At 47.4% G+C, this 15,124-nt stretch overlaps 1 protein-coding gene across 1 annotated transcript in view; it reads right to left on the reverse strand.

Annotated features, from left to right (window-relative positions):
* DSTYK (dual serine/threonine and tyrosine protein kinase) overlaps positions 1–13,205 on the reverse strand; it is a 45,048-nt gene extending 31,843 nt beyond the window's left edge. Inside the window, exon 1 of the mRNA XM_032878430.1 lies at positions 12,735–13,205. Coding sequence (XP_032734321.1) covers positions 12,735–13,002 — 268 coding nt within the window. The 5' untranslated portion in view covers positions 13,003–13,205. The remainder of the gene's footprint in view (positions 1–12,734) is intronic.
* Between the last annotated feature and the right edge of the window lie 1,919 nt (positions 13,206–15,124).

Consider the following 15,124-nt stretch of genomic DNA (forward strand, 5'->3'; position numbering starts at 1 on the left):
CTTTCCCCTCAACCGCCCCACCCCCCGCCTGCCTCTCTTCCTACTTGTGATCTCTGTCAAATAAATAAATAAAATCTTAAAAAACAAACAAACTCTCAAAATCATGAGGAATAAATAAAGCCTGGGAGAAAAAACACAGTAGCACCATTAGCTGGTGCACATTTATTTTTTAAAGATTTTATTTATTTATTTGACAGACACGAGTGGCAGAGAGGCAGGCAGAGAGAGAGGAGGAAGCAGGCTCCCTGCCGAGCAGAGAGCCCGATGCGATGCGGAGCTTGATCCCAGGACGCTGGGATCATGACCTGAGCCAAAGGCAGAGGCTTTAACCCACTGAGCCACCCAGGCGCCCCAGCTGGTGCACATTTTTAAAGAAAGTTGTTATTCTAAGATCTCCAGAATACTGTTCTAAAAGAAAAGGAGGGGGGGCACCCGGGTGGCTCAATTGGTTCAACATCCAACTCTTGATTTTGGCTCAGGCCATGATCTCAGGGTCGTGGGGTTGAGCCCCATGTCGGGCACTGCGCTCGGCCAAGGTCTGTTCCAGATTCTCTCCCCCTCCGCGTGCATGCTCTCTCTAATAAATAGATAAATCTTTATTTTTTTTAAGATTTTATTTATTCATTTTGAGAGAGAGAGAGAAAGAATGAGCAGAAGGAGTATCAGAGGGAGAAGCAGACTCCCTGCTAAACATGGAGCCCGATGTGCTCAATCCTGGGACTCCAGCATCATGACCGGGGGGAAGGCAGATGCTTAACTGACTGAGCCAGGCATCCAATAAATAAATCTTTAAAAAAATAAAAATAAATTTTCAGAGAAACTTTTCATGATCCTCTTATCAGCTTGTATTATCTTTTGCTTTTGAGGTTAAGACTATTATATCTTTTGCTTTTGAGGTTAAGACTATTATAAAAAGGAAGAACTGGAGGGAAGAAATGCTAATGAGATTTTTATGTCTCTAGTGAACCATTAGGATACTTTGTTTTTGGAGTAAGGGCAATGGATCTATGTCGATGCACGTTCTTTGTCTGTTTTCCATTCCCATCACTGGAGAGGTGAGTGAAGGCAGGGTAAGCTGCAGTCCATGGCCAAGGTAGGGAGGGCATGATATGGAGTAGGTGAACGGAGGTGAATGGGACTCTGCCGTGGCTTCTTATACTCTTACAACTCACTTGGTTGGCAGGACTTCAGAGTCAACTCAGGTCCCAAAATTTACCGCTGCAAGCCTTGTTCCTGGCACCCGAGGACTTCCCTCCACTGGGTCCAATTTGTTCTCCTCACTTTTAACAGTGAACTTGTAGTCCTCTCTGAAAGCGAGTGACATGTGCAGGATTTTATGGGAGGATTTAATAATTTGCTCAAGTAATCAGTGACACAAATATGCATTTCTACAAATAAGCGGTGAGACATCCGTTATTTCTTATGAACTGTATGTGCCAAGAGTAGAGAAAAGGACAAGCTCAGGAGCTGAGAGAAAGAATTCTGCCACGAAACGCTTATTTATCATTCCCAAACCAGCTCTGAGCGTCAGCTCAACTTAAAGGATTCCGAATTACAGGGGAGACATTAGGAGCCCAGGAGAATTTAAGGAAAACATACGCCCAGGTAGTCTGGCTTTTGGAATCCTCAGGACTAAGTCGTACAAGTACACTGTGGTGGAACAGAATGGTTTTTGGAAATTAGACGTTGAAATGTTCTCAAGGAGCCAAAGCGTTTGTTGGAAGCTGAGAAGTCAAGCTGGCAGAAATGTCAGTAGGTTATCCCATGGGGAGGCCACGGTAAGGTCTATGTGTTTTTCAGAAGCAGACGGTCCAGGTACCTGGAAGAGGGAGACGGCCACCCCCGCCCTGCTCCCCGGAAGCTTACACAACGTGGGAGCCCTGGAATGAAGAGCCCACACTCAGCCGCCTACTGACAAGTTCTGTTTTGGGCAAAACTGCTGCTGAGGCTGGTCACGCTGCAGGGGGAACAGAAAGGCAGCGGGCAGTGTAGGTTATGGGAGGCAGAGGTAGAAAAGTTCCTCTGAGGAAGCCAACCCCAAGGTTCACAGAGGGCTTAGCGTCTGTCACTTGGGAGGTAGCCTCTTATACCTCGTAACCCTTAAGAATGACTCCACGATGGGGAGGGGTCAAAAGGACACAGCAACCAGCTCACAGGGGTCTCAGTGATCAAATCAGGGACAATCAGGCATAAAAATGTTCTTACATAATAGTATGAGATTATAATCCATTGGAGAAATCCATCGAAAAAACTGAATAAAGGGCTAAACAAAAAAGGAAAAGGAAAACCCTTCCTTACCACGGGAATACCAACTAAGAAATCCGGAAGGATGAAGGATAGGGAAACCTCACTGAGCCAGGTGGGAGGTGTCGATGGGTGCTGAAGTCTAGCGGAAGGCGGTGTTTTCAGGAATGGGATTCTCAGGGAAATCTTAGAACATCTCCCACTAAAGACTAATTGATTGCAAAGGGGAAAAATGGTGACTTTAAGGTGGAGAGACCTAGAAGACAGCCACGGGACCAGTGATCAAGCTTAACATCTCCAGGGACGGGTGTGGTTGGCGTCGGGTACCCCGGATGTGAGGCACATTCCATCACTTCCGTGCTTAGTCTCACTAAAAGCTCAGGACCGAGTCTAGTGGAGAAACATCAAACAGATCCAGGTTGAGGGTCATCCTACAGAATATAAAGCCTACCCTTTAAACCTGTCCAAGATCTAAATGCCAAGGAAAGGCCGAGGACCTGTTCCACATTCTGGGAGTCTGAAGAGACATGACAGCCAACGCAACACATGTCGCTGGACAGGAGCCTGGATCAGAAAGAAAAAGAGCCATTCTTGGGGACAGTTGGCAAAATGTGAGCAGGGTCCGTGCACCGGACGGTGGCACAGCATCACTGCTCGGGCCCTGGCTTGGGGAGGTGCATGCTGGTTTGGAGACGCAGGTCCTCGCTGCAGAGAATGTCATACTGGGGTGTCACAGAGGAGAGAAGACCACCTACCGACAGTGAGCTTTCGAGGCTACAGAGAAACAGCAGATACAATAGAGGAAGACAGACAGATTGGGAGGACACCAGCGAACATCAGCAAACGCAAAAGCAATAAAATGTTAACAACTGGGCAATCTGCGTGAGGTGCGTACAGAAGTTCTCTGTACAGTTTGGCAACATTTATGTAAATCTGAAATGGTTTCAAAGTAATTTTATTTTAAATGAGCCAGAAGGATACCTAGCAAAGTGTATCCAGTTCTGGATCTCACAGGAAAGGAGATGGAGAGAGAACTGTACTTGACAAACCCCCCCCAGGGAAAAACCCATCAAATACGACCCTAACAGAACTGAAATAGGAACCGTTTCTTCCCTGTCCCTACCTTCGCCCTGCACAGCACCTCCTCTCTCCCCCCATCTTCCCGTGATGGTGACCTGTGGGCCGTTCAGAGTCTGGGGAGTTCGAGGTACTAATCGAGGTAAGCAGTTCAGGTTCCGATTTAGAACCCAAATCCTCAAGGCTAAGCAGTACAGACAAACGTGCCCCGGGACCAGAGCTGATGAAAGTGACAAGCAACCATCCAGTGCTCTGAACAAGAAGCCACCAGAAGCCACCAGAAGCTGCATGGCCCAGCACTGCTTGCAGAAGTCCCTTCTGGTTATGCAGCAGGAGGGAACACATCTCCACCTCTTCTTATCACGTAACTACTCGTATGCCTCAGTTACAAAGCACGTTTCCAAGCTGGGCAGCAGAACTCCACTTCTCTCCGTGGAGGAAAAGGCTGTAGAGCAGGCCAGTCACTCAGAAGAAACTGAGACAGACCCCCCCAGTGGGAGCCTAAAGAGTAAGAACAGCTTCTCTCCTACCGGCTCTGTCCTCCTATATTTCTCCTTGTACCCGCCTATCTCCGGAATATTAAAAGTCAGGGCTGGGGCGCCTGGGTGACTCAGCCGGTTAAGTGTCTGGGTCTTGGTTTTGACTCAGGTCAAGATCTCAGTGGTGTGGGATCAGGCCCTCCACAGGGCTTCACGCTCGGCGAGGAGTAAGCTTGAGATTCTCTCTCTCCCTCTCCCCCTCGGCCTGGCACATTCTCTCTCTCTAAAATAAATAAACCTTAAAAAAGGTTGGGGGGGGTGCATCTGGGTGGCTCAATCAGTTGAACCTTCAACTCGGTTTCTGCTCAGGTCATGATCTCAGGGTCCTGGGATGGAGCCCCATTCAGACTCTGTATTCAACAGGGAGTCTGCTTAGGATTCTCTCTCTCTCTCAATAAATCTTCAAAAAGTTAAGGCTATAGTATGTTGTACACAATATTCTTAAAAAATACACTCCATATGGGCTCAGACACTGTCCCTCTAATTTAAATAAAGAACGAGCTTTTATTCAAATTAGTCTTGAATCTAGCTGCATTTATGACAGGGCCTTCGTCTTTGCTCTGGAAAGTTTGGCTCGATTAAAAAAAAAAGTCCTGGGAAATGTAATTTCCGCCCCCATTACATCGAGTGGAAAGGGTAAGAAACACTAAGCTATAAAACATGTCCAGCATAAACAGGCACTAAAATTCTTAATCTGATGAAGCTAAACTTGGACTTTGGACTTTTTTTTTTTTTAACATCTGAATAAAGACAAAGGATAAAAGCATTTTTTAAAAAAAGTGTGAGATTTGTGTGTGTTTTTTTTTTAATCAAAGGCTTTCATGAGTACATAACCTAGCATCATTCTTCACAATAGTTTTGAGGCATTATTCGTCAGACAAGTGAAAAGCAAAACAATCCTCCAGTCCCGCTTCCCATCTTCCTGCCCAGAGAACACCACCCCAGGGAACGGAAGCACCTTACAAAGCCCAACTCCAAAGAGAGTTGTGGTCAAAAGGTTCCCACTGCCGCATGGCGCAAGGCTGGGCAGTGTGTTTGAACCATTCACACTGCCTGCCACACTGAAGAAGGCAGAAAAAGGCACTGCACATGATGGGCACACTTCAACCGGGGGCCCACAGGTGGCACGAGGAGTCCCCATGTCTGACCAACTTCCCTTCAGAGCATTTGGTTTGGACTTTGGAGGAGTATCCTGTCTAAGGGGGCTTTCTCAGAGAGGCTGGCTGACAGCTCCAAGCAAGGGGCCCAGAGGCCCACCAGGGCTACCTCTGTTCTCTATTAAGGTGTCAGATTCCAGGATCCTCATCTAGCAAAGAACTGAATCCATTTTCTTTTCTTTTTTTTTTTCTTTCAAGATTTTATTTATTTATTTGACAGAGAGAGAGATCACAAGTAGGCAGAGAGGCAGAAAGCCTGATGTGGGGCTCGATCCCAGGACCCTGAGATCATGACCTGAGCCAAAGGCAGAGGCTTAACCCACTGAGCCACCCCAGCGCCCCAAACTGAATCCATCTTCAAGCACAGGGTGGCCTCGACTTAGCCTGGCAACCCTACGGGGCACTCCAGGCAGACCTTTGAGAGTCAAGAAGGAAAACCACATCTCCCACATGGACTCTCCCTCTATCCCTTGCTATGAGTACCGCCACCAGACTCCATGCACCGCGCAGGAAGCAGAGCCCTTCGTTCCCTAGAGGTGAACTACTTTCCTCCAAGAAGCAAGGAGCAAACTCACCTGAGGTCTGAACACCGTTAGGGAGAAAACCACGAGTACCCGCACACCTCGCTGGCCTCCCTCTGAGCAAGCTCGGAGAAAAGATAGCAAGATGAAAGCCTCTCTAACAGTAATCTTTGTGAATGCATTCTGGTTTTGAGCCACACAAACAAGACAATCACAATTACTCCATCAAAGACAGATTGGGGTTGATTTGCCCGAACTCCTGTTAGAAAGTTGGTACAGCATCTCAACCCCTCTTTCTGACAGTGTCATTTGACCTCACCAATCCCCATATGCCTTATCCCATCCCTCAAAGACAGCCCCTGGTTAAGTAGGTAACCAATTTGTAGAAAATCCTCTAGAGGGAACATAACAAAACAAGAATCCCTCTTTCCGTAACATCATCTTGGAATAACGTCAGCTGGTGGGACAGCGGTTCCCCATTGCGCGTCCTATGCCCACACTGAATCGGGCATTAATAAGGACCTGTTGAGTGAAGAAACATGAAGGATTTACTTCGCTTGTCACGGTGATGCTCTGGCAGACTGGGATCACATGCAACTCATTCCCTGGGGCATGAAAATCATTTGGGCATCAGCATAGAATGCAGCCTGGTCTATTTCTCAAATGCGCCATTGTTCTGTTTAGGGGTCCAGCTAGTAAAATGTGGGCCGAAACACAAACACCCCTATCCTTAATGGGGAGGAAATGTCCTTCTGAGGTGGGAAAAAGCATCATTCCAATATCTACTAGTCATGGAAATGATGTGACAGGCATTTATTTGCCCACTATGCATAAAACACTACGGCAGGCATTACGGGGGACACGAAGAGGAATAAAACACAGTCTTTACCCTTAGGGGTCCACAAGCTAGTAAGCGGGATAAACAAACATATCCACAGCAACCATGCAAACAACAAAACAACATACATACAAAAGGATGTTCTGTATGTCCAGAACCTATAGGAATTGAGCAAAAGGTACAAGGTGAAATGCACATTTCCCTTCAACAACGTATTTCTTGAGGTTTTATTTTCAAAAGACTGTTTTTGAGAAGTATATGTGCTGCAGAAAGTGAGACGGAGAACAGAAGAACAGAGAAATAAAGGGAGGTGCTGGCAAGGCGGACAGAGCAAAACCAAATTTAAAAACCAGAATGGATTTTTGTTTAAATCCATGTTTTCCTTAAAAACCACTTCCAAGGCTGAAGAACTAAACATACTAAAATCAGTGACGACATTTCAGACTAAACTACACACACAGCACATCTTAGAGGTAATTATGTCTTTTCTTTTAAAGGTAGGCAGGATTACCTACGCCTTTTCACAGTGGGCCGCCCTGTGCCATGGGAAACAGATCATCCCAGGAGGACAAGATTAGGAAGGGAAAGGCTGTGAAGGGAAAGGTGCAAAGAGCCACCGCTCTGGGGGGACAAGGAGGGGCTTCCTCCCAGGGAACAGGAGGTAGCGAAATCAGCAAAGAGGGGCCGGGTGCCCTAAATGTCAGGGACTAGAAAGGGGAATAAGAAGCTGGAGTAGGCAGGGTCATGTTATACTCAATCCAATCAGAGAGCCTCCCACTGAAGTCAATTATGGCTCCATAGCTGGGCTCTGACTCATTTGTAACAAAATCTCTCCATTGCCAGGGTGCATTTTATATTCTCATGGCCAGGTCAGAAAAGAACGAGGGAATCACAGAAGCAGAACTGGACTGGGGAGTTTAGGGACGTGGGGCTGAATTTGCCTCCAGCTCAAAACTGCTCGGTCCCACATTCCATCCTTCTGTCCTTCTGCTCCTCCTTTTCTTCCCCCAACCCACCACGCTCCAACCTCCTATTCCAGTGCTCACCAACTACATGCGCACACACACTCAAACAGCCGCTTCCATTTAGCACTAAGTATATGCCTGCGCTAAGTGCTTTAAAGTAGATCATCTCTAAATGTCACAACAACTTTGGGATATAGACATTAGCACTCCCTTTTTATGTATGTATGTATTTAGATACAATTCACCCTCTTAAAGTGTATAATTCAGTCTTTTTTAGCATATTCACAAAGCTGTGCACCCATCACCACAACCTAGTTCTGGTACATTTTCATTCTCCAAAATGAAATCCCACACCATTAGCAGTCACTCCGCATTCTCCTCTCTCCTCATTCGCTGGCAATCACTAACAGACCTTCTATCTTTATGACTTGCCTATTCTGGGCATTTCACACAGATGGAATCATCCGATATACAGCATTTCATACCACTACCATTTCACAGAGGAGGGAGCCAAGACTCAACGAGGTTGAGCAACTTGCCCAAGGCACTCAGTGAATACGAGGCTGAACTACAAGAGGAAACCCAGTCTGATTCCAATGCTTGTGTGTGCTTTTAAACCACTATCAAGTCACTTCCATACAGGAAGAAAATTGAGAGAGAAAGCGAGAGTTTCCAACCTGCTTGGGGTCATGGAAGTCAGACTTAAGAACCACAATTACAGCCCCATCCCCACAGAGGTTACACCAAAGAGTCAAATCTGATCAGGGCGAACCACTTTCCAGAAAGCACACCTATCCCAGTCTCTGGCTGTTTCACACCCCAGCCTGACGTCCCACCATGCGGCCCCAGGAAGAAGGCAGCTCCATGAAACCAGGCTTTAAACAATCACCTCTCTCCCCAATTTTCTGTCTCTCCCCCAGTCTCTGCCACTTAATTACCATACTGATTTCCGCCTAAAGAGTCCAAGAAAAATGTCTATTTCAAATAAGTGTCCTACTGCTCTCCCTCTTCTTTTAAATTGTGGCAACCAGTTTATACTAGGAGTGAAAAAGAAGGCAAAGAATGTTGGACAAACTAAGCGGTTTGCTAACCAAAGGCAAAAAGCTATAAAAACCTAAGAATTGTAAATCCCATGAAATGCCTATAATCTAGCCATACCTTAGCTCTCTGCCATTTTTCTGCCTTAGATATTGCCTGAGTATATGACTGACATCAGACTGTCCCTTTCTAGAAGACCAACTTCAGGTCTTCCTTGTCCTTTTCATCCCTCCAACAGAAACAAATAACAGGTGCACTGTAATGATGATAATTATAATTCTTTTTTCTTTCTTTTTTTTTTTAAGATTTTATTTATTTATTTGAGAGAGAGCATGAGAGGGAGGAGGTCAGAGGGAGAAGCAGAGTCCCCACTGAGCAGGGAGCCTGATGCGGGACTCAATCCTGAGACTCTGGGAACATGAACCGGGCTGAAGGCAGTTGCTTAACCAACTGAGCCACCCAGGTGCCCTCTTTTTTCTTTCTTAAGAGAAAAGTATAGATGGGAAAGACTGATTCCCACCAGCCTAAGGCCACAGTCAATGTCTTTATTTGACTCTTTTTGTCCCCTATACCAGATACTTAAATGTTTACTGAATAACTATGGAATAGCATGACCTACCTATAATACCTACACAGCACAGTAACAGGCACTATGCTTAACATGCACAGTACCATATATTAACTCCCAACAACCCTAAGGGCAAGCACTACTGTTAGAATCCCCGGGGCCAGACGAGGAAACTGGCACAGCACAGCTGTGCTGTGCCCAAGGTCATCCAGTCAAGAAGGAGTGGAAACAGGACCGAAGGAATGCAGCACAGAGGACAGCATTCCAACTAGACACATTTGAGTCATTCCAACATCTTCGTATGTTTGCGATCCGCTACAACAGCTAAGAAATCTGTTGGATCACAAAACAAGAAAAATACTTTTCCCTCTGCTACTTTGTTAACACTCCATTCTGACTTTTTTCAAAGAACTTCTCAAAACCTTTATCTCATTACTTCTGAAGCCTCTGACAGAGGAAAATAACAGATAAAGGGGTTCTCATCCCCTGGAGTTTGGTGAAAAGAAGCCAACGATCTGGGCAGCAGAGGAGGAATGGAATTTTTACTTGTAATTCAGTCTGCTTTGCACGGGGCAGGCAAAGGTACTTTTTAGCTCCTAAAACATCATGTACATTATATACTCTCTAAACTGCCTCCAAAGAATACAAAACTGTCAAAATTAAGGAGAAAGCGTTATTTTGGGGTCCTTCCCATCTCCTCCGTGGTTAAAAGTGATATAATAAAAATCTGGAGTTAACTGATGGATCCTCAGTTGCTCAAATACTATACTACATCCAACCTAGAAGCACACTTCCACTCTGCAATGATGATTAAAGCCTTGTAGAAGGGGCGCCTGGGTGGCTCAGTCAGTTATGGGTCTGCCTTCGGCTAAGGTCATGATCTCAGGGTCCTGGGATCGAGTCCCAGGGTGGGCTCCCTGCTCAGCGGGAAGTCTGCTTGTCCCTCAACCACTACCCCCACATGTGCACGTTCCCTCCCACTCTCTCTCTAAATAAATAAATAAAATCTTTTTAAAAATTTTTTAAAAATTTAAAAATTTAAAAACAACAACAACAACAAAAAACCCTTCCAGAGATTTGCTAGGTTAGGAATTGACTGTTCCTTTCACTCATATGTGGAATTGAAAAAACAAACGAAAAGGGCAAAGAAGGGCTTCTGGGTGGCTCAGTCCTTAAGCGTCTGCCTTTAGCTCAGGTCATGATCCCGGGGGTCCTGGGATTGAGCCCTGCATCAGGCTCCCTGTTCAGCAGGAAGCCTGTTTCTCCCTCTCCCACTCCTCTTGCTTCTGTTCCCTCTCTCACTGTCTTTTTCTCCATCAAATAAATAAATAAGTAAATAAATAAATATCTTAAAAAAAAAAAAAGAAAGAAAAGAAAAGAAAAGAAATAGGCAAAGTAAAAAAAAAGAGACAAAACAGAAGTGGTGGTTGCCAGAGAGGAGGTGGGTAGGGGCTGGGTAAAATAGATAAAGGGAATTAAAGAAAGTTTTTTTTGAGTGTCCTGTTCTTAATATTCCAAGTTCCCATTCAGAAACCAACATTCGCAAAAGAAAGTTGAGACAGCCTCTGAGTGAACTTGACCTTGCAGAGATAGCCTGTAAAAGGAGAAAACAAGAGCTAGTTGTCTTCTAAGGAGCAGTTTCTACTTTCCAACACAGTGACCCTAACAGCTGGAAAAATGGCATTCCCCAAATATACATAGTAAGTGCCACCTCACTAATTTTCCCTGATACCAGCTCATTTTCACCTCCAAAGACAAAACTGTCCATACTGAAAGGAATGCAAGCATTTTATGGAACAAAATCAAATTGTTCCCAGTCCAGTCATCAGCACGCTACCCTGGTTTTTATTTCAGATGGACAGACTCCAGAGGGTGAAGAGAAGTAGTTAAATACAATACGCAAAGATTAGTTCATGATGCAGTCAACTAGAAAAGCCAATGAGGCAAAATACAAAGGGTACATTTGTCTTTCTTAACTTGCCTTTTAAAGAATAAAAATAAGAGCACGTCAAAGTGCCTTGAAAACCTCCATCTCTCTGATTTTTTTTTTTCAGTAGTGATTCTAAAATAAATAGTTGTTTTAAAGTAACAGCAATAGAGGACTCTTTTAGGTAAGCTATAAGAAAAACTAGTGAGCAGGGAAGCTGCTGGAAAGCACTGCTGGGGGAAGAGGTGAAAGTACAAATTCTGAGGATCATCTCTGACAACATCAGCCCGTCTTGCCAGTTCTCTGACAGCCTCTATAGGTCCGTTTTCAGAACAGCAAATCTCCGGGCATACAATGCCAAAACCACCCCTCCAGAAACGCTATCATGCCATTCCTCCCATGCTTATTACATCCAGGCCAACTAAATGGAACAGTATTGTTTTAGATCATATCAGAATCTTGCTACCTTACTTTGATCACCATTTCTGGAGTCTCAGACAACTTTAAGATATCAAACAGGCAACTTTGGAAATGCAGGATCCAACACACAAACTCTGAAGACTTCAACAATTCACTCTGTCCTGAGCCTCTTGTTCAAGTGTGCTATCGGCATCTAAATGTGTGCTTTGGGGCACCTGGGTAGCTCAATCGTTCGGTGTCTGCCTTCCGCTCAGGTCATGATCCCGGGGTACTGGGATCGAGCCCCGCATCGGGCTCCCTGCCTGGCGGGAAGCCTGCTTCTTCCTCCTTCTCCCACTGTCCCTGCTTGTGTTCCTGCTCTTGCTGTCTCTCTGTCAAATAAATAAAATCTTTAAAAAATAAAATAAATATGTGCTTCCCAAAGTGTCTTTGTAGACCATCTGCAACAGAACCCCCAGTGGCATTCCATGTTTAGATCCTCAGGATCCACCCAGAAGACCCACGCTATCTGTGGGGCAGAGCATGAGACATTTTTAATGCTAATTTGGTTTCAGTGCTCATTTAAGTTAGAGAGTCACTAAATTAAACCCCCTGACTTATTTGCTATGTTGGCCCCAGCGTACTTGCCCACATGGGATGCCAGTCCCTTCTCCCTTCCGATCTATTTCCTAATTAGACGCAATACTTAACAAACCCTCCGGTTCCCCCACCAACAGCAGTTGAAGAGGAAGCGAGAAATCAGAAAAGATCAAAGCCCTTGCAGGATTTTCAGTGCTTCTGGGACTCCAGCACACCCCGGGGAGAACCAAGGCAAGAACGCTCAGCACCACCACCACCAACAAACCCGATCCCTCTCTAACTTCTTCACCAGAAGCACGAGCAACCGCTGGCACCCCTCAGACAGCTACTTGCTTCAGCGATCCAACCCCGTTTAGAGTACAGTCCTACTTCTTCACAGACTTGCCACGCGATTGGTGCAAAAGCACTGCACAGAATCACACACGCGCGCACAACACACACAATCCACGCCAGTTCCCTGGCCTCCTCCGGCTCCCGGGGCTCCCCGCCTGCTGCTCTTCCTCTGCCTGCCCACTCCTCCATCCCCACGCGGGTCTCCGACCACGGCGGCCCACCCCCCACTCGGAGCGACCCTCCCCGTTCCCCGGGGGACACCGGCCACTGCGCACCGCCCGCTGGCCCGGCGCCCCGCAGCCCGCTCCCGGAGCTCCGGGCGGCCCCCGCGCGCCCCTCGCCCACCCCCGCCCCGAGGGATGCCCGCCCACGGCCTCGCCGAACCAGACGGCCCAGGCCCGGTGGCCCCGCCACGCCGCCCCGCTCCCACTTTCCGCCCCTTCCCGGCCTGTTCTGCAGGGACAGGGGTGCGGTCCGCCCTCCAGCTGGCCCCTCCAGCCCTGTCTCCGCCGCCGCTGCCCTCCTTACCCGCCTGCAGCCCGGGCTCGGCGACGTCGCCGGCAGGGCCGCGCTCGGCCCCGCCGCCGCCGCCCGTGGGGGAGGAGGGACAACTGTGGCTGTGGGAGCACTTGATGTCGCGGAAGAACTTCTGGGTTTCGCGCAGGTTCTGCCGCAGACGTCCCAGGTAGCGGCGGTAGCGGCCAAAGCCCCGGCACAGCTCGCGGATCATTCCGCCGCCGCCCGGGCCGGGACCCGAGACGGGCTCGCTCCCCCACGGTACCCCGTCGCCCTCCATCTCTCCAGCCTCCTCTGTCCCGCCGGCTCGTCCCCGGCCCGCTGGCCCCCGCTTCCCTGCTCCCCGCCCCCCTCCCCACCCCAGCGCTTCGGGGGAGGAGGAATCCGCCTCCCGACGCCCCCGCCTGCAGTCGGCCGGGCTTCCAACCTCCGTCACCGCCGCTGAAAACAAACCAACCCGCAGTGCGCCGCCAGCGGAACCTTTGTCTCCACTCTCCGGGAGAGTGAGGGAAGGATCACTGGGACGCGCGGTCCCTTTGCGGGGTCTCCTGGGACTTGTAGTCTGGGCCGGCCGAGCTTGGAAACCTGGAGATGGTGGATGGGGCTGATTCCCCGTGGACCCTACCGGTTCTTGTTATCACACGCTCTCCTCATTTCAAAACGTGTTCCCGCGCCCTGCATGGAGACGAGAGAGAGGAGGCTGCAGAATCCGGCGTCAGTAGAAGTGGGGTGTCTTACTGAAATCAGAGTAAAAGATTTCAATAGCAAAGACAAGGAAGGAAACAAGACGGAGGCCAGTAATACCTCCATGACTGCCCTAAATGGTTCTCACTTTCCGGATACAGTAGATACTGGGGAATCTGCTGAAAATACCCTAGAAATAGGGAAACGTTCCTGTTTGTATTGCGTCCCCTTCTTCTGACTTTCCTTCTCCAGGTGTGGAAAAGGGGGATGTGAAAGGGTTCTTAAAGAGCTTTGAGCTGAAGTTCTTTGGTTTCTGGAAGTCAAGGGACTGGGCTGGGTAAGGGGAAGTTGAGGTTTGCAGCTTTTCAAACCAGTTCTGATTATCTTAACTTGGCTTCTGCGAATATAGGCTTTTATTGACACAGACTGCCATGGAGCCCCGGACACAGGAAAAACACAAAACCGAACAACCACCTCTTTTTCGCCTGCTACTTTCTCCTCTCTTCTTCAGGCACAGTGCCCTCCTTTCTTTCTTACTGTAGAAAAACCCCATCTTTCATCCAGGCCACACCTGTGCTCCAACAGGGTGGATGGTGTAGTTCAACTGAATTTACGAAGAGACTTAAGTTTGACCCTGAATTCCTCTGATGTCTTGTCTTGGACCTACGAAGCAAGGGCTTGGACTAGTTGATCTTCAAGCCCTTTTGGCTCTAAAATTTTCTAAGTCTTGTTTCAAAATGTTTGCTTCTGTCTCCCAGCCTTTCATCCCTTGAGTGCAAGTGCATTTAGCAAAGTGATGTCATGATAATTGGGCTAATTCAATGTAAAATGTGAAGGCATTACATTTCCAGGGGCTTTTAGGAGCTTATAAAAAGGGGTCACCATTTCACACGAGTCTCCGCTTGGTAAGTGGGTGTGAAAGACCACAGGTCAGGAGGGAGCCTCAAATTCTTTCTCATGTTCTCCCTCCCTTTTAAACTTGCTCACACCTTCTCCACTGGCCACTCCTCATTTCTCAAGACCTCCATGCAACCCCTAAAAGGCTCAGTAAAACACGAATGAAAATGCAAAATGGAAAGTTTAATACAAGACTGTTGATATTGTTTAAAAGAAGCAGCTGCAGGGGTGCCTGGCTGGTGTACTTGGTTGAGCACCCAACTCTGGCTCAGGTCATGATCTCAGGATCCTGGGATCGAGCCCCACATCGAGCCCCACATCGGCTCCGCACTCCACAAAGTCTGCTTGAGATTCTCTCTCTCCTTGTTCCTCTGACCCTCCTGTGTGGAAGTCATCAGGGAGAGGATTATGCCAAGTAAAGGCCATGGAGCTCATTCTTTTATTTATTTATAGGTATATTTTTTTACGTGGGGCCTGAACTCAGAACCCTGAGATGGAGACCTGAGCTGAGACCATGAGTCAGTCAACTGACTGAGCCACCCACATGCCCCTGCTCGTTCTTTAAAAAAACTATTCACTAGTACTTTATTTTTCAAATAAGTAATATAAGACTGTAGTATAAAGTGCACAAGCTACAAAGTTTATACAGGGAAAACTAAGTCTTTCTTCTACTTCCTGTCTCCCAGTCACCTAGTTCTCCTCCCAGGAGGTAACCCCGTTGCAGATATAGGAATGTACCTTTAAACTCAATTGAGAGCATACTATTCTGCCCTTACAGACTCTTTCACACCAGAATATAAAGATCTGCCTCATTCTTTTTA

Source organism: Lontra canadensis, unplaced genomic scaffold (assembly GCF_010015895.1).
Source record: "Lontra canadensis isolate GAN:19392208 unplaced genomic scaffold, GSC_riverotter_1.0 scaffold63, whole genome shotgun sequence".
Taxonomy (NCBI): domain Eukaryota; kingdom Metazoa; phylum Chordata; class Mammalia; order Carnivora; family Mustelidae; genus Lontra; species Lontra canadensis.